Source organism: Micromys minutus, assembly GCF_963924665.1.
Source record: "Micromys minutus genome assembly, chromosome: 6".
Taxonomy (NCBI): domain Eukaryota; kingdom Metazoa; phylum Chordata; class Mammalia; order Rodentia; family Muridae; genus Micromys; species Micromys minutus.
The window spans coordinates 23714763-23738984 of record NC_137975.1 but is presented as its reverse complement, the minus strand read 5'-3'; the positions used below and the strand labels follow the sequence as shown (position 1 = coordinate 23738984).

General features: G+C 50.4%; 1 protein-coding gene across 1 annotated transcript; it reads right to left on the bottom strand.

Annotated features, from left to right (window-relative positions):
• On the bottom strand, nt 1–20105 carry SLC41A1 (solute carrier family 41 member 1). The gene is made up of 11 exons (XM_080917704.1): nt 19755–20105; nt 17148–18136; nt 9386–9493; nt 8371–8442; nt 7665–7809; nt 7374–7520; nt 6450–6597; nt 5670–5749; nt 4600–4734; nt 4189–4337; nt 1–2247 (listed from the first exon to the last, which is right to left on the bottom strand). The coding sequence occupies exons 2-11, from the start codon at nt 17520–17522 to the stop codon at nt 2062–2064; spliced, it is 1545 nt and encodes a 514-aa protein (XP_080773830.1). The 5' UTR covers nt 17523–18136; nt 19755–20105; the 3' UTR covers nt 1–2061.
• Between the last annotated feature and the right edge of the window lie 4117 nt (nt 20106–24222).

The window sequence follows — 24222 nt, the reverse complement described above, 5'->3', positions numbered from 1 at the left end:
TTGAAATAAACTTCCATTTTATTTTACCAAATATAATTTATCCGTTAAGTCGACATTTGTCAATTCAGTTATAGTAACTATAAATAATTCTCTTAAGACACAGTTCTGTAACTTTTGAAGGATATGAAAGTAAACCAATTTTGTTTCTTCCAGTCAGGCCAAAAGTACATGCAATAGGTGCAACCCGGTGGGAAGAACTGAGTCTTCTCCCGACGTCAGTCTCCGGTCACTCCAGGCCCCTCTACTCACATCGCTGAGCCTGGGTGCGCCTACCTTTCTGTTTTCTAGGCAAAGGAAGAAGGATGCTTCAGTCTCTAGACAACCTGATCCAACTCCAGATGTCAGGATGGGGCAAGTGGCTGGGGTCCCTGGGGTCACAGTCTTAGGGTATGAGGCCTGTACAAGAGTCTTGAGGTGGAGTTAGGCCACAAGAATGAACAGAAACAAGCCCAGATCTGTACTGATCTGCTTGGCACAACTCCCAACTAGATAACCTCTATGAATCTGCCCAATTCTAAGGTTCTGATTTCAGGTGACGTGGGGTGGGAACGAGGCTGAGAAGAGTCTCTAGGTCTAGGCACAGTATTTGTAGACACAGGACAACTGCTTAATCCTTTCCTTGGAGGCTGAGCCTTTAGGCTGCACAGGGGGAGGAATTTATGGGCTGACATACAGGCCAGGAAAAAAAAAAAAAAGCCTACATCCCAGTTGTTGAGCAGTTTGGGGCATGTGTAGGGAAGGGGGTCTGGTTTTCACCAGGCAGATACTGAAGCAGCCAGTTGATACCCAGTTTTCTGATTCTAAGCCCTCTTCTGAGTGTGTAGTGAGTTGTGAAGAGAAGAGGAGCTGAGGGAGGAGGGTATCTGAGGACAGGATTCTGCTTGAGCAGTGGGGCTGACAATCACTGCAGAGTTAGGGCCTAAAGAGGGAACGTTTACTGTCAGGCTGAAAGGGCACATGGCCTCTGTGACCTAGGGAATGAGGGGAGGTTAGAGCTCTGATCCCTTAGCACCAGCCAGTCAATGCCAGGCACTGTACCTAACACAGTAGGCCACCCACGACCACTGCTCAATGAAGGGTTCCTGCAGGCTGGTGGTGTGGAAAGCCTCGTTTGCGGGAGGCTGAGATTTGCTGAATGAGTGAATGGTTGATGCCTGTCTGTGGGCAGAAGCCAAGGGAAAGGCCAAGGGGGCCCTGATGATACAGAATGAGTGCATTTAGGAAGTGACAGAGGCTAAGACTAACCACATGGTTATGTCATGAGAAACAGTGGGGAGACACCCCAGGTCATTTGCCACATCCCCTTGTCCTGTCCCCAATCTTAGAAGCCCATCTGGCAAGCTGCGCGGTGGAGACGGAGTGTGCAAAGAGAACAGAGGAGGCTTGAACTAGGTTCTCTAGATTTAGGGGTCACGTGGGTTTCCCTACGGATGACATGGATCCGTGAAGAGCCCAGGCCACCACTCATTCAGTTGGAAAAGGCACATGTGCGCAGATGGACCCCTTGGGTCACCCGACTCTGGGCAGGTTGGCCTGGAACAGGGCTGTGGTTACAAGACACTGAAGCAGCCTTCTCCTGCCCAGTGCTGTGAAGTTGGTCCATCTCTATAAAAGTACGTTTGTGTGTAGGAGTGTTAATTATCCCTCTTCCCTCTGTTCAACCAAACCCCAAACCCAGAGCCCACTTAGACAGAGTTTCTCATTAGGGCCGAAGCTGAGGTTGCTAAAGCTAATGCAAAGGTCCCCGGATGCTAGACAGAATGCCAAGGTCCCAAATCTACCTCCTCTGGAGGCACCCACCGTGGAACTGCACTTGGTGATTGTCTCAAAAAAAAATCTACGTTTCCTGCTTATGTCAGCCCATCTGTCCTTCCCGAATTCTTCCTGTCTAAACTTGGCTCAAGGTATAAAAATTCCCATTGAAAATAATGAGAATTTGGTATCAAAGTGAAATCCCAGAAAGATGTGGGAGTGTAGTGTAGGGTGGGGTAGGGGAGACAAAAGGGAAAAAAAATCCGAATAGAAAGTGCAGAGGGGTCGGGGAAAGGCTGAGTGGCTAAGCTAGTCCCCAACATCTGTGTCTCTGTCCCCGATGAGCCAGAGGACATGAAAGCTGAGTGCCAGGAGTCCGGTGCCAAGCAGGTCCCCCAAAGCAGTCAAGTATGGGATGGAGAAGTTGTCGGGGTCCAGGCCCCGGCCCCACATCCAGTTCACCATCCAGTCTGCAATGTACAGGAGAATCAGCACCTGGGGAGACAGAGGGTTCTGCCTGCAGCCACCCGCTTTCTGCAGGGGGAGCCAGAGGCCACATGATTGGATCTGCTCCGTGGATCACAAGGTTTGGCCGGTCACAGCCTTTTTGCCAGGACAGCTCGCAGAAGCCAGGGGCTTTCTAAACTAAATCCTGCCTTTACAGGAAGGCTGCCCTTGCCTCAATTCCGGGTCAGATCATTCTCCCCTTACTGCAAGTCCTGCCTTGTCGGCCTCTCCAGGAGCCTGGTAGGGGCTGCTCAGTAGAGCCAGTTTCTCTTACAAGGCCCTTTCTCTTCTGTTACCTGGGTAACAGTTGACTATACCAGCTGCTTTCTCTTCCCTTTCCACCCTGCTGTTGTGGGCTTCAACATTCATCTGTAAAATAGGTCTATGAACAAGTCAGCTAAATATGTCCCTTATAATGCAAAACAGTTCAAAAACACGTTCTGGATCAGCTACTACGCTGACTTATTTGCGTCCTTGCTTATGTTCTGTAACTATAGATGGTTGAGAGTAACCGAGATCAGAATCTCGTTACTGGGCCCAGGAGCAGTAGTTTCTATCGCCTGCAGTAGAGCGTGTGTCACGAATGTACCACCTCAGGCCCAATACTGGGCCTTGTGAATGGGAATCTGCATTTGCAATGGGAGCTGCACTTCATCTAGGACATTAATACCTGGTTTAGGGGTCCCCACAGGACCATGTCTATAGGTGAATGAGGTGCTTTCTAACCGTTAGGCTGACACAGTCATCTGCCGGGGTTTATTCTTGACTGTACTTTGTGAAGACTGTGGTATGAAAAATTTGCCTTAAGGGACTCAGGGGTAGGAGCCAGAGCTGTTCCCTACTTTTAGGTAAACTTGGCTGTTTTGGCCTCTCTGTAAGGAAGCCAGGGATTACTATTCTAGAACCTTTCACACCCCCCTGCTCTGCACAGCTACCTTGTACTCCTGTGGCCCTGGCCCTGGGTGCCATCCAGCCTCCCTGGAACTTCACAGGCTTTCTGACAGCCACAGAAGAGTATGGCTAGGGGCCTTTAGAGTATGTAATAGGGTGGAAATGACAACAGCTGTCTTCACATCTTAGCCTCCTGAGTAGCACAGGGACACATACTGGGACAGGTGGCAAAGGGACCTGGCAGAACTTTACAGGGAGCATTTGTTACCACTTTGCCTCTCCACAGACTCCGAGAAGAAGCACAGCTAAAACTGGCCACAGGGTCATGGCCCATATGATGGGTGATGGAACGAGGTTTGGCTTTCAATCCAGGGGAGGGATCAACAGAGAGGGCCACAAAAGACCTTTGGCTTGCCTGTGCTCCTTTCCCATCGGGGTGCACCTCGACTATACCTGAAGGGAGCATGGATAACTGGGCAGCGACTGCTGGGAAACAGCATATGGCTGATTCTCAGCATACAGTTGATTCTTGGCCTGGCTCTCGCCAAGATTCCTAACAGACAACTTGTCTAATGATTCAGTTAGGGGTTTGAAAGGCTAATTGTTTACGGCTAAATCAAATCCAGTAATGCCATGGGGAGAAGATGCCATAGCGTTACAGAAAGGCAAGGCTAGATGAGTCTTGAAGATAGATTTGTCTTGTACAATAGTTTTGACGCTTGTTCTAGCTGTGAAAACTCTTATTAAGCCCAGCAGAGGACAGGGTATATAGAGGTGGTTTAAGTCTACCTGCTAGGCTCCCTGTCGCTACCTGCCTGAAAACCCTGTGGTTTGTCAATTCCTCTCACTTTGAAAGTGTTGCCACCGAGGCTGAGAAGGGACACAACCAGGCTGAAGTCACAGGATGATAGTAATCCCAGAGCCAAAGTCTGTCCTTCTGAGTCCTGGCCAGACAAAGAAGTGGCAAGAGACCAGGTCCAAACCTGGGTTCTTACTCCATGTGTGCTCCTGGGCTCTCCTGCTTCTGCTAGGCCATACCTGGAGCAGTGCAGCTGTCATGTAGAAGATGATGAAGATGAGGGTGAGGGTGGTGTGCCCACCCTGCATACAGCTGATGGTGTAGAGGAACACCAGGTGTCCTGGGACCACAAGGAGGAAGAGGACCCGGGCTGAGCGTGAATTTACGTCTGGAAGAGGAGAGAGGAAGACGGGAGGAGAAGGATTGGTCACAGGACAGCCAATGCCATGTTCTAGGTCAGCACACAGTGCTCTCTCTAGGGTATTTTGGGAAAAGACAATGTCTCATCTGGATGCCAGTCTTCAGAATAGCAGGCGCAGCCCAGCAGAGGGGAACCTTGAACCTGGGCCCCAGCTGGTTCCCTAGTGAGGTCCCTGTCTGCCCTCCCCGACCCTCCGAATGGACCTGGGAGGGTGAGATGCTATAGTTACCAGGGCTGAAGAAGGTGGTACATGGACTGGGGCAGCGGCGAGGAGTTGGTTCAGAGTTCTCTCCTGGCATGCCGTTCATGTGGAGGAAAGTGGAGATGCGGCTGGCCTGCACAGCCACCAGATTGCCCCCGACGCCTGCAGAGAGACACACGGGACTCAGACTTGGAGTAGAAAGGACCGGGAGGAAAACACCTTGCTCTCTGTCCCTTCATCTGGAGGGGCCGCCTTCTACCTTTACTGGGGCCTGTGATGACATCACCCTTCCCTCTGCTGCCAAGAGAGCATGATGGAAGAAGGCAAATACTTCACGGCTTCTGAGAAGCCCGCTAGACTTTCAGCTCCCCTCATGTGCAGGAGCAGTAGTGCCATGTACCCATGTTCAAGTGGTCCTCAGTGTTGGCAGGGCTATGGCCTGACAGCTGCACCTGTGCAGCACGGACACCCATTGGACACAGCAGGGTCCAAGGCTCTCCTTGTCTTCGCTTTCTCTGGAGCTGACCTAGGCACTCGGCACTCACATGCTCACCCAATAACCAGCTTTCAGTATCAAGTGTGACCTCTATTCTGGAACTGCCCTGGCGAACTGCTGGATTTTCTGACCGTTTACCTTCACCATCACCCCCTAACCTAGCCTCTGTACCTCTCATCTTTACCGTGAGCCCTGAGAGGTGAACTGCTTTAGGCCCCACACCAGTCTCTCTTGCTGGATGCTTCTGTTTAGACCTGTGCAGTAGAAGCACCAGCAGGGAAGTAGAGAGAGGAGTCTGGTGGTTTGTTTGTTTTGTTTTTCCTTCTGGATCCTTTTATGCTTTTTGGCAGGAGCTTAATCTTGCAGGGAGCGGGGTGAAATTCTAACTGGGCTCCTACAAGACAATTTCTCGGACCCCTTGGCTCTTCAGGGCTGGAGGCTTTCATGTTGCCAATTTCTGGGTTCCTCACGGTCCCATTGGTCTTTTCACCCCATCTCTCTTTATTAGGTCTTGTTCTCTGGCCTGCTGGAGCCCTGAGTGACAATACACCAACTCCCATGTCCCTTTCTGTTCCCCCAGCAGCTGATGCTAAGGCCTCACCATTAATCACAGGTGTGAAGACAGCCATTCCTGCAAAGTTGGGGTCCGAGACAGTCTTGTCCAAGATGAGGCCTCCCACACTATAGAGACACAAAGACAAATGACACAAAAATCACTGAAAGGCTCTGTCTGCTCCAGTCTCTGGGACGAGAGGCACAAGCCTATCTAACCTTGGGGACAAGGACAGCAAAGTGGTTTCCAGGAGGTTTTCCTTTCAGTCTTTAATTCTCTTGTATGTAACAGTTGTTGCTCATAATATCCTGGCTTGGCACAGGGACTCTGGTACAAGAGGGTGAGCACAGCCGCCTTCCCGTGAGGACCCCTGTCGCCTGCCTGCTTAGCACTGATTTCCTCTATAGTAACCGCACTGGCTCCTCCCTGAGGGGACCAGCTCTCTCGAACCCACTCACTGTGGTTCAACTGTGGCATTGTTGGGGAAGAGCCTCTCTGTCCTCTTGCTAGAATTGGGAGGAGTCAGAAGAGTGAAAACCTGGCTCTGCTGACCCTCACAGAAAAGACAGAGCAATAAATAGAGTCCCAGGGTCCTGACAATACGGCATGTGTCCCAGAATGCAGCTTGCTTTTTAGTTCCCAAGGTCAATATATTCTGCTTTGGAATGAAAGCTAATAGAGACCCTGTCACTTGTAGTAAGACACATAGCTGGTGCTACTGATGCATTTCCTGTACATGCTCCATCTCTCCTCCATCTAGGGGTTCAAATGGGGTCTATGCTGAGGTGGGAATGGTATAGGGGCAGGTATCCAGGGCCCCCAGCCTACCTGCTGATGGCCATAGCAATGATGACAGGTTCCCAGCCTGAATACAACACCTCCTTTGTGGCTGGGCTTCTTCGGGCCAGCACCACCCAGACAGGCAGCAGGGCCACAAAGAAGGCACACACCAAGGGGTAGATGTATCGCCAGTGCTCTGTGAGGGCAGAGACCAGAGGGAGATAAGTACCATGGCTCCCCCCCACAGCTTTGGCTGCAGACATCCCAAGAGACCAGCTCATCCACAGTCATTCTACCCTAAGTGCCTGGATGCTTAGCACCTCACCTCATCAACATTGTACTCAGAACCTAATGAGGCCAGCTTTGTCCATTTTGTAGAGGAAAAAATGAAGCAGAGTACTAACCAGGCCCTACACGGTTTTTGAGACAAGGTTATATCCAAGTTGGCCTCATATTCTGTATCTTCTTGCTTTTCCCTTTTGAGTAGCTGGGATCATAGGTGTGTGTGTGTGTGTGTGTGTGTGTGTGTGTGTGTGTGTGTGTGTTTGCAAGCACGCTCCCACCTGAGATAGCAAAATTAACAGGATCATAGGGGTCCTGAGGCAGCAGAGTTAACAGCAGCAGAGAGACCTCTGGTCTGATCTTAGAAATCTCCACCTCCCATCCTCTCCTCCAGTTGGCAAGCAGATTCTAGTCTTCCATTCTTTCTTTTCCCCTTCCCACATTTCATACCTCCGAGAAACAAAATCCCTAGCATTAAGCGGGGATAGGTTCTGATACTCTCCCTCCTCTGGTGACTGTCTACTTACAGGATCTGATGTCAGTGCCTTTCTATCCTTGCTACCCTGTGCCCAGAAGTTGTGACAAGCCGTTCATATAGTTAACAATACAGGAAAAATCTTTACACACTTGCAAAATGGTCCCTATTTCTCCCAATCCCACCTAAGCTGTTCTCAGTGGCTGTAGCCTTACTCAATTCCAGGTAGAGTCCCCAGCTGATGCCTGAGAGGAGTGCCAAGGTGATGAGGTCTCCCAGGCTGGCGGCAATGGGCGTGGCCACATTGTCTGGGTTGATCCCAATTTTTCGAGATCCAATGATGACTCCAATCATGATCATACCTGGTGAGGAAGGAGAGGCAGGCCAGGCAGGGTGAGAAGGGGAAAAGGACATCAATAAACAAAAGGGAACATGGGCATGCAAGGCAGAGTCAACAGCTTGGGAGTGGCATCTTCCCCTCTGCGCCTTCGCCTTCCCTTCCTTACCCAGGACCAGGGAAGCAATGAAAGCTGTAGCCACACTGCTGGCGCATAGCAGGAAGGCATGCGGGATGCTAAAGTGGCCGTCAGGGATCCAGCCGAAGACCACAGCTGCGATGGATGCCAGGAAGCCCACCACCGTGGCCTGTACCTGTGGAGAGGTGTGGTCACCTGGAGAGTCTGGAGTAGAGCTCCTTAGCTGAGGTCACTGAACACCCAGTGGTTAATTCCTAGCTCTTAGCAAGCACGCAGGACTGGGCTCTACGGGCCTTGCAGGCTGGAACGATGACTTTAGTTTTAGTGCTACCCTAGTACAGGGTAACGTACCCTAAGACTCCAGACACGTTACTGGCTGGTTGGATGTTTCTCTGGAGATGGGATGAGTCAGAATCAAGACGTGGGACTCAAGGGAGAAGACATTTTGATCTGTGTGGCCTCCTGGGAAGATGGGACAGCAATGGCAGAGGACACTAACACTCACAAATCTGATTCTACTGCAAAGATGGGTGGAAGCTGAAAGTCCCCCAAATCACCTAGTGCCTTCACTGGCGCTCTCCCTCTCTTGGCCACTTTCCTGAGTAACTAGTCACCTCCTAGCCTACTTTGCAGACGCTGGAGAACCTCTTAGGATCCAGCTGAGCTGACCTAAGCCTTTCAGGGATTCCTGACTAAAGGAGATGCTTAATATTGCCTCTGGTCCATGTTTTCTTACCTGGATAAGGGCCATATTCCCCGTGATCATCCGCCAGAGCTCCTTAGGTGTGTCCATTTGTCCAATGTTGGCCTGGAAGAGGGAGGGTGAGGGGCTGGAGCCGGCTGCACAGGGCTTGGGGCTCTATCTGTTACACTGGATCAAAACACAATGTATACAGCCTAAGGCTCTAGGGCTAGAGCAAGAAAGCACCCAAGGCAGGTGCATTCCAGGATGTGAGGGGGCTGTGTTGGATTCCATTCTGTCTTGTTTATCCAGGCAGCACGTTCCTGCATGGGTCTGCATGTCTCTGTTCTGGCTCCGAAGCAGCTTGTTCCCTTAGGGAAGGCAAGGTCAGTGGCTGGCCCGAGGGCTGAGGCTGCCAGTATTTGAAAAGGAAGAAGTGGGTTGCACTAGCCAGGAGAAAGGAGGAACAAGTTGGGGTGGGTGAGGCTGGCTGCCCTCTACACCATCTTCTCCAGATTTGGCCACAGGGATACATGCCTGGTCCTGAGTTTTAACACCTCCTGCCTCCCAGCCATGGCTTTCTATTGGGCTCAGTTCACAAATGTCTGTGACTGATATAAAGGAGTGTGTGAGATTGGAAATGCCTATTCTGAAGAATAAGCTGCCATGGGGAAATGGGACGGGTTGAAGGGGTGTGGGGATGGCCTGGCTCTGCTCCTGCCCAGCTGCAGAGTAGGGCTAGAGATCAGAGGAGGCCCCCACCTGTGTGGCTGGAGAGACCAGCATGATGCCTGCCTGTCAAAGCTGCACAAACAGTCACGAGGCAGGTTGCAAAGCAGGAGGTGGGGCAGGCATCCAGGGATGGCTGGGACATCCAGAGCCTGAGCCTGGGAACCATTCTGGGCAGGGAGCCTCTGCCCAGGGACAGGACACCCAGTCTGGGATCTCCCTCCAAGGCTTCCCTTTCCTCTCCAGGCCCAGGCAGTCGTGTGGATACCTCCTAGTCTCCATGTTGCCCACTACCTTCTCCCTGTCCCTGTCCCGGACTTCCCACAGCTAGGACACTCACTGCAGTGGACAGCCTCGACGCCAGGGTCATTTCCAAGTTCCCTTTGAGCCCCAGCAGCGCAGGCACCAGGATGAAGACCTCTGTCACCTTCTGGAAGACCTCCCAGTGCTAGAAGATGAACACAGAGTCCAGGAATTTCAGTACCTCAAAGGACTGGCATTGAAGCTGAACAGAGTGCGCGGTCAGGGGACATGAGTGGGAGATGGGACCAGCAGGGGCAAACACAAGAGGCACCCAACCTCCCCACAAGAAGCCAGAAAGTAGAATGAATGCCAAAAAGCACAGCCTAATCCCCATCTCAGAACAGGAGAGACTCGTAGCCTAACTCTCCTTTCTGTGTGCTTTCATGGGGACCCCACAGTGGAGTCACCCCAAGTTGGGTTATGCTCCAGTCTTTGATGATATTCTCTCAAAGCACACTCTGCAGCTCCCTCGCCTTCATCCAGTTGCTCTGTGGCCTCGGCCTTGGGAGGTGTTGTCTCAGCTGTGGAGAGCTAAGCTCCACAGGGCTGGGGCCAGGGTGACCACAGCGTTTGTTTGGTTTCTATTTCCAAGGGCTTTGGGTCTCAGCCACAGTGACTTTCTCCTGGCTCTGAATTTAGGCGTTACTTCTCCCATGCTTGTCTCCAAGAGGTTTCTGACTCCTCTCTCTACACCCCCTATCTCTTAGCTAACAGAAGCAAATACACTCCTGTTGGGAGGGGCTGGGCCTGGAGTCAGGAGACACAGGTTCTAGTCCTGGGTCAATCAGGCCTACCTCTCTCACCAGGCCAACATATGCTAATGCATTTTCTCAGTCAGTCACCTTAACAAGTCAACGAAGAGCTTTTTGTTGTTGTTGTTCCCATTTTGCACCTGAGAAAACTGAGGCTCAGAAAGAACTGCCCTGGTTACTGGAAGAACCCAGGTTGGCCACTAAAAGGTCCCTCAGTTGTAATAAAAACTGAGAACCTCCCTAAAGAAGCCAGGATTATGTCCTCTTTCCTGGCTGTAAAGGGCCATGGAGTTTTAAGAATGGTGAGCCTGTGTGTTTGTGAGAGGCAGGGCAGGCGGTAGGTGGAGGGATACAGATTGTCTTGAGTGTTTGGAGACAGGAGCTGTAATAAGCAAGTGTGCTGGGCTGAGACACTGGGCCGGGTCTCATGCTACCTCCCCAGCACACTTTCTCACCATGGCCTGCTGGGGCCCTCAGACAGGCGTCAGGCTCCTGCTCAAGTGTTCAGTGGCTAGCACACAAGGCAGTTCTAGCTCCTCTACTCTGCTGCTGAAGAACAAGGCTGCAAACCAAAAGCACAGCGAGATGTCACCTCATACCGGTTAAGATAGTCAAGAAGGCATACGGAAAATACCAAGTGTTGGAACAGACAGGGAGATGGGAACACGTCTGCATTATTAGTGGGACTATAAAATGCAGCTACTTTGAAGAACAATAAGACAGTTCTGCACTAGGGTCAGCTATCTACAGAGCAAGACTGTCTTAAAAATTAACAAGCCAGGTGGTGGTGGTGGCACACACCTTTGATCCCAGCACTTGGGAGGCAGAGGTAGGTGGATCGCTTGAGTTTGAGGCCAGTTTGGTTTACAGAGAGTTCTAGGACAGCCAGGGCTACACAGAGAAACCCTGTCTTGAAAAAACAAAACCAAAAACCCAAACCTAAACCAAATCAACCAAACAAATACCCAAATATGCTGGGGAAATGGTTCGGTCAGTAAAGTGCTTGTTGCACAAGCCTACGTACTTGAGTTTGCAACCCTAGCACGCACATGAAAAGCCAGGCACAGGCGCAGCAGGTCCATCACCCCAGAACTAAGGCTTGCTGGGCCCTGAAGATTGAGGAGCCACCAGCTTAGCCAATCAAGGAGCTCCAGGTTCAGTGACAGATTCTATCTCAAAAAAACAAAGGTAGAGATGGGTCTGGGGAGATGGCAGTGTTAGGGGCATTAACTACTCTTGTAGAGGACTGTGGTTCTATTCCCAATACCCACATGGTGGCTCACAACTGTCTATAAGTCCAAGAAATTTGACATCCTTTTCTGGCCTCCCCAAAGGCATCAGGCATACATGTGATGAACGGATGTGATGCAGGTATAAAATAATACTAGTATATATGTAGGTATACATATGTATGTGTGTATGTATATATATATATTCATGTATGTATATATGTACATATATACATATGGTGAGGAGCAACAGAAAAAAATGTCCCACATTGACCTATGGTCTCCATCTATATGTACATACCCATACAACATGTACATAATTCATGTAATACACACACACACACACACACACAAATGAACAATTAACTAAGTAGAATGGCCATACAGTCTAGCAATCCTATTTTTTCTCCTGACTATTTAGCCCTGCATCCTAAGTATTTATCCAAAACAATTGAAAGAAGGCAGTGTCTTGAAGGAATATCTGTCCACTCCTGTTCAAAGCTTCACGTATTCACGACAGCCAAGAGGTGGAATCGATCCGACTGTCCATCGGCAGCTGAGTGGACCAGTAAAATATGGTACATAAGCACTGAGTGTGACTCTGCCTTGTTAAGGAAATCCTATCCCGTGCCACAACTCGGATGACATTGTACCACAACAGTCAGCCATGACAAGGCGAATACTGTGTGGTCCCACTTATGTAAGCTCTTCAGTAGTCATCATATTCATAGGAGCCAGAGAGGATGAACTGTGGTTGCTAAAGGCGGAGGGGCCTGGCGAGGACGGGATTAGCATCATGTGAATGCAGAGTGGAGCTGAGAGCATACTTCACATACTTCAAGACAGTCACGGTGTAGTTTCAGGTTATGCGATTTTCTGCAACATTAAAGACAAACATACAAACAACCCAGAGGGTGTGTTTGTAACCCTAGCATTTAGAGACTGAGGCAGGAGGATTGGAAGTTTGAAGATAGCTAGAGGTACAAAGAGAGACTTTATCTAAAACAAATGTACAAGACATACAAGTTCGTGTCATGGGCTGGGCCAGGGAGCAGAGATAAGCGCTGGAGGTCCTGTAAGGCAAAGACCTTGCCTTTTTGTGAGTGTTCTTGGAATGAATGATGTGAACAGGATCCAGAGAGCAGCTCATTTCTTCAGGGCTAGAGCACAGTCTTGTCTGAGCTCCTGGGCCTAGGATTCCTTGTAGCAGCTGCTAAAGGACTTGAACTCTGAAGCCTCCCAAGAAGAAGAGGCACTCCCAACTCCACGGCAGTTCTGACCTTTCGGTCATTGCTTTTCAAACACTGGGGAAGGCGAGTATCTTCTCCCCTCCCAGGCAGCCCCTGTGAGGCGCCTCAAGAGCCCTGGGACTGTTACTCTTGGACAAGGCTGGGATCCAACCCCTTTAGCTGAGGCCTAATTGGACTTGCTTCCCTCAGACTGAAGAAGCAGCTTCAGAGAGGGAAGGAGTCTTCCCTTCACTTAAAAAGTGTGGGCTCTGGGGCTCTCTCAGAGCACAGGCCCTCACCCTATCCTCACCTCAAATGCCTGCCTTCCTGCATCTAAGCTGCTAGCTCTTTGAAAGCTCAGCTCTCCGGGGAGTTGAAGGTGATGGGTATATGCAACACAGAGAAAAGAGTAGAAGGAAAGCACTTGAAGTGTACGAACCTTTATTATCAAGAGGAAAAGAAAACACAGCAGGGCTTAGTAGGACAAGCCTGTAAGTCTACCATTCAGATCGATGAGACATGTTGTGAGTCTAGCCTGGGCTACATAACAATAAGATCCTGGAGAAAAGAATGTACAAAGTTCAGTTAACTCGCCTAGCTGTCACCCTACTAATTTTCACCGTCACAACAAGTACACACCCTTTGCTTTTAACTACAGGGGAATCTAGAAGTTGTGGGGTTTTGGAAGGGATGTGATGGGGTGTATCGGCAAGGGAAAGGATCAGGGCCAGTAGCAGCCTCCTGCAGAAGAAAGTCTTCCCAACTCACAGAATACAGCCCTGAAATCATACTGCCTGACCTTTTGGCCCAGCAAATCCCTAAGCTGATACCTGGGACTGAAGAACCAATCCCCACATCTAATTTCCCCACCCACAAAACTCTCAAAGACGCAGCTCAGGCAGGGAGTCTGTGGCCTGGATGCACGCACAGGACTCTGGGAAGCAGAGCCGTCCAGAAAGCAGGGTGGTCTTGAGGTTACGAGGTTGAGGATGGAGCGGTACATATGAGACTGGGTTTTCTCACTCCTTTGGTCTAATTCAGGCCCATCCAGTTCACCCTGGCTGGGAGTGTCTGCCTGTGGAGTCAAACCAGTCAGCTAAGCCATTAGTCAAACTACCACCCACACCTTCCTGAACCAATGGGAAACTGCTGGCTTGGGTGGTAGAAAGGGAACACCTATAGATCTTTACTGCTTCTCAGAATCTCATTCTTTCTTTCCTTTGTTCTCTCCCCTCGGTTCCTGATATTCTAAATGCAAGGTATATAATCTGACAGCAACTTCCACACTTAAAACTAACCCTGACATAGAGCAATGACCCCAAGCCTCAGAGATCCGAGATCTTGCTGTGACTCCTTCCTTGGCCATCCAACCTGCTCTTCCACCTGTAGCCTCACCTGGGCGAGCCTCTTGCTCCGGAAACAGATTAGCAAGAAGTGAAGTCAGGGTGAGGAAAAGATGGAACCGAGACATTAAAATGACATCCCACACCCACACTCCATGCTGCCCTGGGACTTCTCAGGTAATCCTGGATCAGGTTAGATCATAGTTTCTATCTGATAGAGGACTGTCCCACATGGCATCCTGGAGGCGTCCAAGTAGAGGGGCCTCGGGGCACTGTCTCCATGTCTAGAGTTGTATGAAGCATGACCAAAGCAAATGGCCCTGATAGCATACACAAGGTAGAGATGGGCAGACCAGAAGGTGGTCAAGGGAGATGGGAACTGAGTGGCCTGCCCAGGGGCTTCAGCAGCCTCCTGGAAAATAGCTCTGTTTCTGTTTCCCTCCAATACCACTTCCCCAAGGCCTTGTTGCCGTCCATGTTTATCTTTAAATTTAAGGGTTCAAGGGGTGGGGATAGGGAGGGGAGAATGGCTCTGCTTGGGGGTGGGTATATCTACTCTCTTTGGATACTCAGCAAGTAAGTGCATTAGAACAAGGAGTGGAGAGTCCCCCTATTCTAATCTAGTTGAGAGGTCCTATGGCGATCACATACCAACTCCTATTCCCCGAGTCCTCACATCACCAGAGGGCTGTGCACACTCCGGAGCCCTGACATGTCAGAGGTGAAGGCTGATAGAAAATGGTTGTGATACCCTGCAGGAGCCCAGGAAAGAACTGGGGAGGGCAATAAAGCACACGAGCAGAAATCTCCCTGCTCCTTATTTCACCGTGGAGGCTACTACACGCAGGAAGCGAAGCCAGGGGTCTGATGAGACAGAAGCGGGGTCTCTAGGAAAAGCCCCATCTTACTGCAGTGAGAACCCTGAGCCAATGAGGTATCTGTACTGTTCACACAGACTCCTGATGCTCTGAACCACAGGGACCTTGAACAACCAGCAGACAGCCCTATCTTACACACTTCAAGACTGTCTCCCTGCAGGTTATTTTATCCCGAGAACACAGGTGTGACTCCTATATCAATCACCCCATTACTTCCCAGGATGTAAAATAAGGACCCTCTTGTGGCTCCCTGCCCCTGTCCCCTTGTCCTGGCCCACTCCAGATATCTTGCTGTGGGCCCTGCTTTAGTCCAGCTGTGGTGGGACCATGAGGGGAGGGGCCCAAGGACAAGCTAGTCATTGTCATCTACATCAACTGAACCCTAGCTCTGGTATGAGCCCAGATGCTACACTGAGGGAGATGCCAGCTCTCCATGGGCACGCTAGGCAGCGCCAGGTCCCCTACAACCTAGGGCACAAAGCAGGACATCAGAGGACTGTTCATTCTCTGGAACCCCGACAGGTCAGAGGTGAGGAGTGATGGGGTCAGGAGCTGGATCCCACACTCCCTTTGGTTCTTGTTCACTTTAAAAGCCAATGCCAATTGTTCTGGTTCCCAGTCTGCCCTGTTCTTTAAGACAAGACAAAACCAGCAAGGCTCCTCAGTCTTAAGCCAGTTTGCAAATCTCAGCCATAATGAAGGTCACAGGAGTTACTGACACAGGCTCTGGGAGAGATGACAAGTGGCATTTCTATGCCACAGTTTCCTGACTACACAATGGAGACCAATGCCCTTTTGCCTAGGTTTTAGGCTTATAGAAAGGATCCCCATTACCCTACACTAGCATCACCCCTATTAGAAACTAAGCTAAATGTCTCCTGGTTCACCACAGGACGCTGGTTCCGTAGGCCCCTTGTTTTTTGTCCTATGGAATAGAATCTGGGGTTTAGCCTTGAAGCTCTTTGTAGGAATTAATCGAGAACCCCAAAATGGTAAGAGTGAGAACCAGAGCCTTAGAAAGGAGAGGTGAGGCAGACTATAAAACCAGTCTCATGCCTTCTCCCTTCTTCCTCTCTCTGCTCTCAGCCCCAGAAAGAGAGGCAACCAGCAGGGGAGGAGTCCCAAGCTCTGGATTTGTCTTCCTAACCTCTGTGTAGGAACAGTCCTCACAATAACAGGTTTGAAGAGAGGGAAGGAAGCACCAGGCACTTTTGCAAGCTATAAATATCATTCCCATTAGCTCCCAAAGTTGCAGGGTTCTCCTGTAAGACTCACAGTCTACATGTACATTATACACAGCACCTACAACCAACTACCATCAGTCTCCTAGGGACCCCTAGAGCAGTCTGGGGTACGTGTTAGCTGGCACAAAGGGAGGTGATGCTGAACCTCATATCCTTTTGGGAGATGCCATAGTGAGGGACCCCTGGGGCAGGGTGGGTGGGGTGGTCCCCAAGGACCAATCTCCTTCTGCTCCTGGACAAAGCCAGCATTTAGCCAGCACTAGATATATCCTGATTAGCAGTGGGAGAAAGTTCTGAGCATCTCACTGAGCTTCAAAAGCTTTTACCTCAAAATAAGACTTTCTCTTTACAACCTGGAGGCTCTTGGTAAGTCTGGACTCACAATGCACTAAATACAGCATGCCCCTGCTGTAGCTCTTTGGTCCCAGGTGTCCTACCAACTCGTACTGTTTTGTCTATCCAGTATCCTCACCAAGTTTCCTGTTTGCCCAGACCATGTTCATGACAGACAAGGAGCAAATCGAGGTGGATCTGCCCAGGTCTGGTTACATTCTGTTTCCATCCACAACCCGCACAGTTTCTTCAGATCTTATACCACCTTCCCAAACCATCCTTACTCGCCGAGGAGGCTGTGCCAAGGATGCACAAAGATCAGCAATACAAAATGCCTTAAGAGCTTTCTCACTGGGTCTGAGACCCTCCTGACAGCTGAGTAAATTCCTGCCCAGCAGGAGAATGAAGCGGAGAAAGGAAAGCAGGCATAAAGAGGAGACCCATCTAGATGTCTCCTACTGAGCTGGAATCACAGCTCTGAGGACTGAGGAGGCATAGCATGCAGCAGCCCAGCTCCTCTCTCCTCCCTTCGCCTGAGCAGTGGAGTCACGTCTGTTACTGTTAAGCAACACTGCTCTGACCACCTCCCAGGGGCTACTCGGCCTCTCTGAAGGTTCTGCAGCAAGTAAGAGGGAGCGCGATGAAACCAAGATGTGACCCAAAGGGAACTAGCATTCTAGGAAGCAGCAGCTGCTTCTGACAGAGGTGGACAGGACGTTCCAAGAGTCGGTTTCCCAGAAGGCCAGGGTATCGAGGGCTTGTGAGTGGAAGCCACTCTCCTCAGGACTCACCTGCACAATGTCCAGCACCATGCCAGCTGCCACAGTCCCGAAGCCTGCCAGGAGGAAGGGGAACAGCACTTGCAGTCCAATGGAAAAGGAGGTCTCCTTGAGTGGGGAGGGTGGTGCGGGGCCCCGGTCCGTGCTGACGTCGTCGCTCTCGTTGCTCTGGCTCCCATTCTCCAGCAGTGCGTCCTCCTCCCGGACTCCCTTGGCGTTAGCTCGAGACTCAATCACTACCACTTCCACCCCAGCCCCATCAGGTCCCAGGAACTCTGAGGTCCCAGCCAAGGGCTCTCGCACAGGGCCATCCGAAGAACAGGGAGAGGGAGTAGGGCCAGTACCGTTCGGCTGGTGGATGTCCTTTGGCTCTGGCTTAGAGGACATGACAGGCAGGGAGGAGAGGAGGGAAGAATTTATTTTTCTTTCTCTCTCCAACTCTGACTTGGGAAAGAACTTAGTCTTGGGGAAAACCCAGGCTTGAGTGCCGCAGGACCTTTTCCCACGGCTCTTCACTCCTACCGGGCACTTTAAAAACTGATCTTCCAAAAGACAGCCCCATCAAGCAATGCAGCCCGGAGCTGGAAGGAAACAAAAGTCCTCACCAGATGCAGCAGCTGCCACTAGGGGTGTGGGGGCCTGTTCCCAGCAGCTCTGTGCTGTGCCAGGGGGAATCTTTGGTTCTCAGGGGTCAGCTCCTCAGAGCAGGAGCTTGCAGAAGAGAAGAGCTCAGCCTGAGTCTGGAGTGCCTGATGCTGTAGCCCTCTCTTGTGAGAAGCCGAATGAGCAGATTGTTCAGAACGAAGCCTCGATGTGAGGCTGGGGTTTCTTCCCACTCCCGCTGGGTGCCTTTAGTTTCCCACAGCACCTTGGTTGGGCTCAGCTGGTACCAGTGTCTGCTATCTTTCCCCTCTCTCCCAGAGATGTCTTCCTTTCTTGAGAAGATCTTGTACTTTCTCAGTTGCCTGGTCCTTAAAGCCACAAGGACCCGTGTGGAACACCTTATGTTGGGAGGAAGGAAAAAAAGAAGAGAAAGAAGAGAATGTTGGTACATTAGCAAACACCAATTCCTACTAGGATGATCTGCAGAGCATGTGGTAGTCTGTTACAGGGGTGGCTATTAGCTGTTCTTTTCCTGTTAAAATTACAGTCCTGCCCCATTTCACGGAGAGGCCCAGCGAATTCTATCCCTAGCATCCTCCCAGCCAGCAAACCACCACCCAAACGGAAGATGCTTTATAGGAGACGTTGGCACTGCCTTCTGAGCAACCTGGGATGGGCAGGGATGTGCTCAGAAACTGTCTTCTCAAATCTCGATAAGAACTCAGTATGACTTAAGTGAAGTCCCTTAGGGGTTACAGGTTCAGATGCGAACTCCCTACACAGTCACTCTTCTTGAGTGACTTATTACAACACAGCAACAGCAAGACAGGCAAACAGAGAGACTGACCACTGAGAAGAGCATCCTTAGACCTCTGTCTTAGCCCCCGAGGGGGTAAACACCAGGACTCCCCAGGCTGGGCAAGCCATTGAGATCAAGGCCAAGAACCAGAGGCCTACTACCTACCCTTGCCCTTGAAAGTCAAGTGTTACAGAAACCAGAGGCTGACCCTGGTCCAGGCTTCGTCTCTCTCTCTGTCTATCTCTGCTTAGCCCTGTGAGCGTGGCAGATAGGACACAGCAGTTAACTAGGCTGAAGAGACAGAGGGTGAAACTACTGGCTATTACCTACATATTTTGGCTACCTAGCCTCCCTCCTTTCCCCTAGGGTTACTGACAGCCAGGCATAGTGCAATTCTTACAGTATCAGTAAAAGGTTGCAGAAGGAGGAAAGAAAAACAAAGCCAGGCAAATGCAAGTGTCACAAGCTAATATGCATTTACACCCAAATCATGTCTCTCTGTCTTTCTCCGCCCCGCATTTCTTTTCTTAAAGGAATCCCCTGGAATTGACTCCAACTTGTTGAATTTCACCAGCATGGCTCTCAATAGTTGAAAAAAAAAAGGAAGAAAAAGAAAAAAAATTCCAGAGGGCTTTGCAGGTATGATGAACAGGCTGTTAGTATTAGTGTTAGTATTCCAAACACTCACCATTAGTCAGCTCTAGTTTGGTTAAGGCAGAATCAAACTCTAGGGCCCAAATTATGAGTCTTGCATCAACTCGGTCACCAGCCAAGCCACCTTAACACAGCACCGTTGTTTTCAAAGATCCTCACTAGTCAGCCAAGAGGAAACACTCTGTCTGAGTCCACCGCCCCCAAGCCAGCAAAGTTTGAGTTCCTTCTCTAAAACCTCACACCCCCACCCTTCTGGCAGGCCACTTTGACCTGAAAGGGGGCTAGCAAGGGCCAATCTCTCAACTACATCTGCAGTAAAACCACTACCGAAGGGCCTCAGGCTCTAGGACGCCCTGTCTCCTTTCCAGGCAAAGATGGACCAAAAAAAAAAAAAAAGAAAAAAAAAAAAAAAAGGCCCGGTTTAGGTATCCCCAACTACGGGAATGGAGAGGAGGAGTAACTGGATGGTTTCCGCCGAATCCCGGCAACTCAAGACTGCAAAAGCACCACGTCCTGGAGCCCCCGCCCGCCTCTTCCTCCCCACCAGACCCAACAACACTGACCTGCGCCTCGCTGGGGAGAAAGGACGCCTGGAGAGTTACGGTAGCAGGGGCCCGTGGAATCGGGGGATGCAGGGTACCCCCTCTTCTCATCACTCCTTCCCCTCAGCCGTCCTTCTCGAGCCCCCGCGTGTGCCCCGCTACACCCCCAGCCAAGGCGAGCGTCCAACCGCGACACCCGGCTCGCTACATTTCGCTTCTGCCTTCCTGCGAGGCCGCCGCTCCGATTCCACGAGGGGAGGTGGCCTGGGGGGCAGGGTATTCCGCCTCGGGCCGGTGGGGACCAAACTTGGCCTGAGGTGCCGAGCTCGCTCGTCCCCAATCTCCTCTTGCCCGCGGACTTGGACAAGAGTGTTTGGCTGTGGGTGGCAAACGTGATCTGGGGCAGAGCGGGTGGTAACCCCCCTCCATCAAAAAATAGATTCAGGATGGACAACTGCATCAGCCAATCAGAGCAGGAATAAAGGCGGGCTCCGCCCAGGCCCCGCCCATTTCCCCCGCGTTTCGTGAGCTGGGGGCGGAGTGAGGGGGAAAACGCTGCAGAGTGACGGGAACTTCGAGTCGGAGGGTGTTGTGGGCTCGCGGTTCTCAAGCGCGGGCGGGTGCTGCGCGCCTGAGTTCCCGTGGCCTCTCCAGGCGAGCGTTCTGCTACGCATGTACCCCTGAATCTTGACTGTCTCTAGTGAGCCTCTAGGCCTTCCAGAAGACCCGAAACCACCCCTTTGAGCCGGCCAGCTGGCGATCACACGGGCCTTAGCAGCCACCGCGTGTTCCTTCCCCGCGCCCAGCCCCTACCTTCTTCCTGGGCACAGTTCCTATTCCTCAGGCTCGGCACCTCTCCCTCCAGGTTCCTTGTTCCTCTGGGCGACTGGCCGAACCCTAATCTGCCTTAATAAAGTTCCAGCCTTGAAAGGGGTGGGGATGGGCAGGCTGGAGGGAAAATTTGTTAAACTCATGGCTGGGGCTACACCACTGAAGTAAGGGCGGAGGGGAGCGGGTTTCCTTTGACCCAGTCTCCCAGTGGCCCCATGGGAGAGATGCCTCCATCCCGGGCGAAATGAAGGCCAACTTTCCCTGACGCACCTTGTGGGATCAAAGAGGAGAGTGTTTTCATCCTAGCTTTTGCCACTTCCTCCCCTGGGTGTCTTCACCCAAACTCAGTACCAGTTCTCTTTGGGATGTTTTTATGCAGGGGATGTGACCTCCGTTTAAAGGAATTCCCAATTCCCAGCCTTTCCCCTTTCATCAGTGGAACCTGTGACCAGAGGTTCCTTTCCTGTTCCTTTTTTCCCTAGAAAGGCGCCTGGGGGCAATTGAGCATATATCTAGGAGAGAAAGAAAGAGTACTGGCTACCAAGCACACATGCTCTGTCTACAGCAACCTGAGAGGGCCATTCCTTTGGACAATGATGACAAATATATCCACAAAAAAACATGTCCCCACCTACCAATCCAGCAACCCCGGGGTTTAGCTCCGCTGCTGGGACATCAGAGACCTATATTTTTTAAGAACCCAGCAAACCAAATGTCACTGTAGCTGAGCTCCAATTTTGGCTTCACAGCCGAGCCTATGTTTGGACATGGAAGTTACTCCTAGACATGGAAGTCACACTAGGTCATCAGAAGGACCCGTTTTGTGACTAGTGAGTATAGATTGGGAGGGAAACTAAGACGGACTGACATGGCTGCCTGAGTGCTGGCAATCTTAGCCCGTGGGAGACAGAAGCAGGAGAATCTCTACAAAAATGAAGTCACTGGGTCTACAGGGAGAGTGTCAGGATAGTCAGGGTTATACCATTGAGACTCTGCCTCAAGGCCAAAAACTTTCACTCAATAACAACGAACAAACAAAATCTTTGTCTCTCTCTTACCACTCCCCACTTTTTATCTACTTGAGAAGCTTTTCTTTTCAGTCCAAGTAAACCGAACCTATGGGAAAGCACATAAAGCCTAGTGTATAGACCAACAGATTATAACACAGCGAACAGGCTCATGTAGCCACCACCAGTAGGAAGAATTCAGTCATTATCGCCACCCCAGAAGCCCCCTTGGTCACTCCCTCGCCCCTCTTTCCTAAGTTAACGACTCTCTGACACTGTTAACTCTGCCTGCCAGCGTTTGGACTTTCTATGACGGAAGCACTCAGGAGGTACGATTTTGTGCCTAGCATCTCTCACTTATGCATCATATATGGTACCGTCTGTTAATTCATCTCCATTGCTGTGTAATGTCACCAAGCGAGCACAGCGTGATTCGCACCTGGTTGCTGCAGATTTCAGTTGTTTCTAGGGGTCCCTAATGCATGAGTCTGCTAAGGCATCTTTCTGGTTTTGAAACAACACAGTCTTTCCGTGTAGCCCCAGCTGTCCTGGAATCCACTCTGCAGACCGGGCTGCCTCAGACTGCCAGAGATCTGCCTGCCTCTGCTTCTGTCTCTGCCACTTAAATGTTGATTAAAAGCATGTGCCACCCAGCCTGAATTTACACATTGGCACATTGGAAAAGGGTCGGATCACAGAGCAGGCAAATGTGTAGCTTTAGAAAATACTACTAAGTAATTTTCTGATGTGCTTTTTTTTCTAATTTATGTTCTTGCTATGAATGCCATATATATATATATAACCTTTTCAATACTGGCACAATCAATCTGAAAAGATTGAAGTTGTAGCTGTTCAATCCTAGCACCTAAGAGGCAGGTAGAGACAGGATGATCTCTATGGGTTCAAGGCCAGGCTGGTCTGCATAGTGAGTTCCAGGCCTGTCAAGGCTACTATGATGAAACCCTACCAAAAAAAAAAAAAAAAAAAAAAAGAGCCATTTTAATGGATGTATAGTGGTATTTCCTGTGGCTTAAGGTTGTATTGCCCTGATAGCCAATGAGGTTAAGCATCTTTCTTACACATTTCTTTGCCGTTTGGATAGTTTTTAAGTATTATCAACTTTCCACTGGGCTTTCTGGCTTATTGCTTTTTTTAGGAGTTCATATATTTTGGCTCTAAGTCCTTCATTAGCTTTGGGTATCACAAACATTTCTTCAAGTCCTTCAGTGCAGAAGACTTCTGAGAAATTCTGAAGTGTCAGGATTATGGCCTTTGTGTTCTGACCACTTCTATACCCCTGGCAGCTGGCACGAAGTAAGTTCTCAGTAAACACAGCAAATGACTGACGGATGGGAGGTAGTCCTATCAGAGACTGGACTTGTTAGTGCAAAGGGTGAAAGAGAGAATGGCCCAGAGAGTGTGGCCCAGGTAATGCTGCTTCCTAAACAGCAAGAGAGCCCAGGGCGGGGGGAGCACATTTCCTTCCACTCCAGCCAGCTGTAACCTTGAGAAGAGGAAGACATCTCATCCCTTCTGTACCGAGAGAGCAGAAATAGCTGCACTCTATTTATTCTGTCTAGTGAGAAACACAGATGTGGGGAGCAAAGGTCACAGATGAAAAGACAGGAATTAGCAGCAGGTAGCAAGCCAGCCAGACCCTCCAGGCAAGGCTCAGCCACAGCATCAGGAAGATACTGTGGATGGATCTCTGAGCGGTTTTTTAATGGCCCTTTGTAAGACACAGACTTCCATGTGCCCAAGGAACTCACACTCTCTTCATCTGGCTGTACAGATGGGTCCACTATTGAGTGAAACGGTTCATTGAGAAAAGGCACTTGCTGCACAAGTTCAAGCCCTTGAACCATGTAAAGGTGGAAGGAAAGAACCGGTTTTACAGAGGTGCCCTCTGATTTCTACACGTGTGCCTGCCCACATGCTACTAATAACAAAAAATTAAGTTAAAAAGTCTTTTTAAAATTAGAGTGTTTATTTTTTATTTAAAATGATGTGGGTGTGTGCGTATCTGTGCACAGGCCCTGTGAGTGTGTATCCACGTGGAGGCCGAAAGAAAACTGGAGCTGGAGTTACAGACAGTTGTCACCTGACTGTGGGTGGTAGGGAAGGCGTCTTGGGGTAGCCTTTTCCAGTCTTGCTTGGAACTCGTCTCAAATCACAGTTCATTTACTATCCTGTTCCATGTCTCTTCACACTCCATAGCCTTTCTTCAGGTGCAGGTGCTGACCAGTGAGGGCTTCGTCTAGACCAACTTTGGGAGTTGTCTTGATGCATCCTAAAATTCCAGAGTCCCATAGATTCAGAGTCCCATAGATTCGGAGTCCCTCACCAGCATGCCACAGTCACAAGACTAGTCCAGCACGGCTGGAAAATTTCCTGACTTTTGTTTTTCTGAGAGCGTGTACCCCCTCCCATTTTTCCCCTTGCTGTAACCCCTCCCTTCTGCCACCCTCCCAGAGGTCACTTCTTTCCTGCTGCCTGGAGCTGAGGTGATATCCCCTTCCGGCTTTATTGAGCTCTAAGAGGATGTAGGGATGCGGGTGGTATGGGGAGGTATGGCCATCTGTTCTCAGAACTAGGTGTCACCTTGCCTTGGCTTCTCTCTAACTGAACTCTCAGCTCCCGAACCTTCCTTG

Excerpts from the sequence above, each read along its gene's own strand:
- SLC41A1 (XM_080917704.1), bottom strand. The coding sequence starts at position 17,522 with ATGTCCTCTAAGCCAGAGCCAAAGGACATCCACCAGCCGAACGGTACT. Across the intron at positions 9,494-17,147 it reads TGGTGCTGGACATTGTGCAG|CACTGGGAGGTCTTCCAGAA; the intron begins GTGAGTCCTGAG and ends TTCATCTTCTAG. Across the intron at positions 5,750-6,449 it reads ATTGCTATGGCCATCAGCAG|TGTGGGAGGCCTCATCTTGG; the intron begins GTAGGCTGGGGG and ends GTGTCTCTATAG.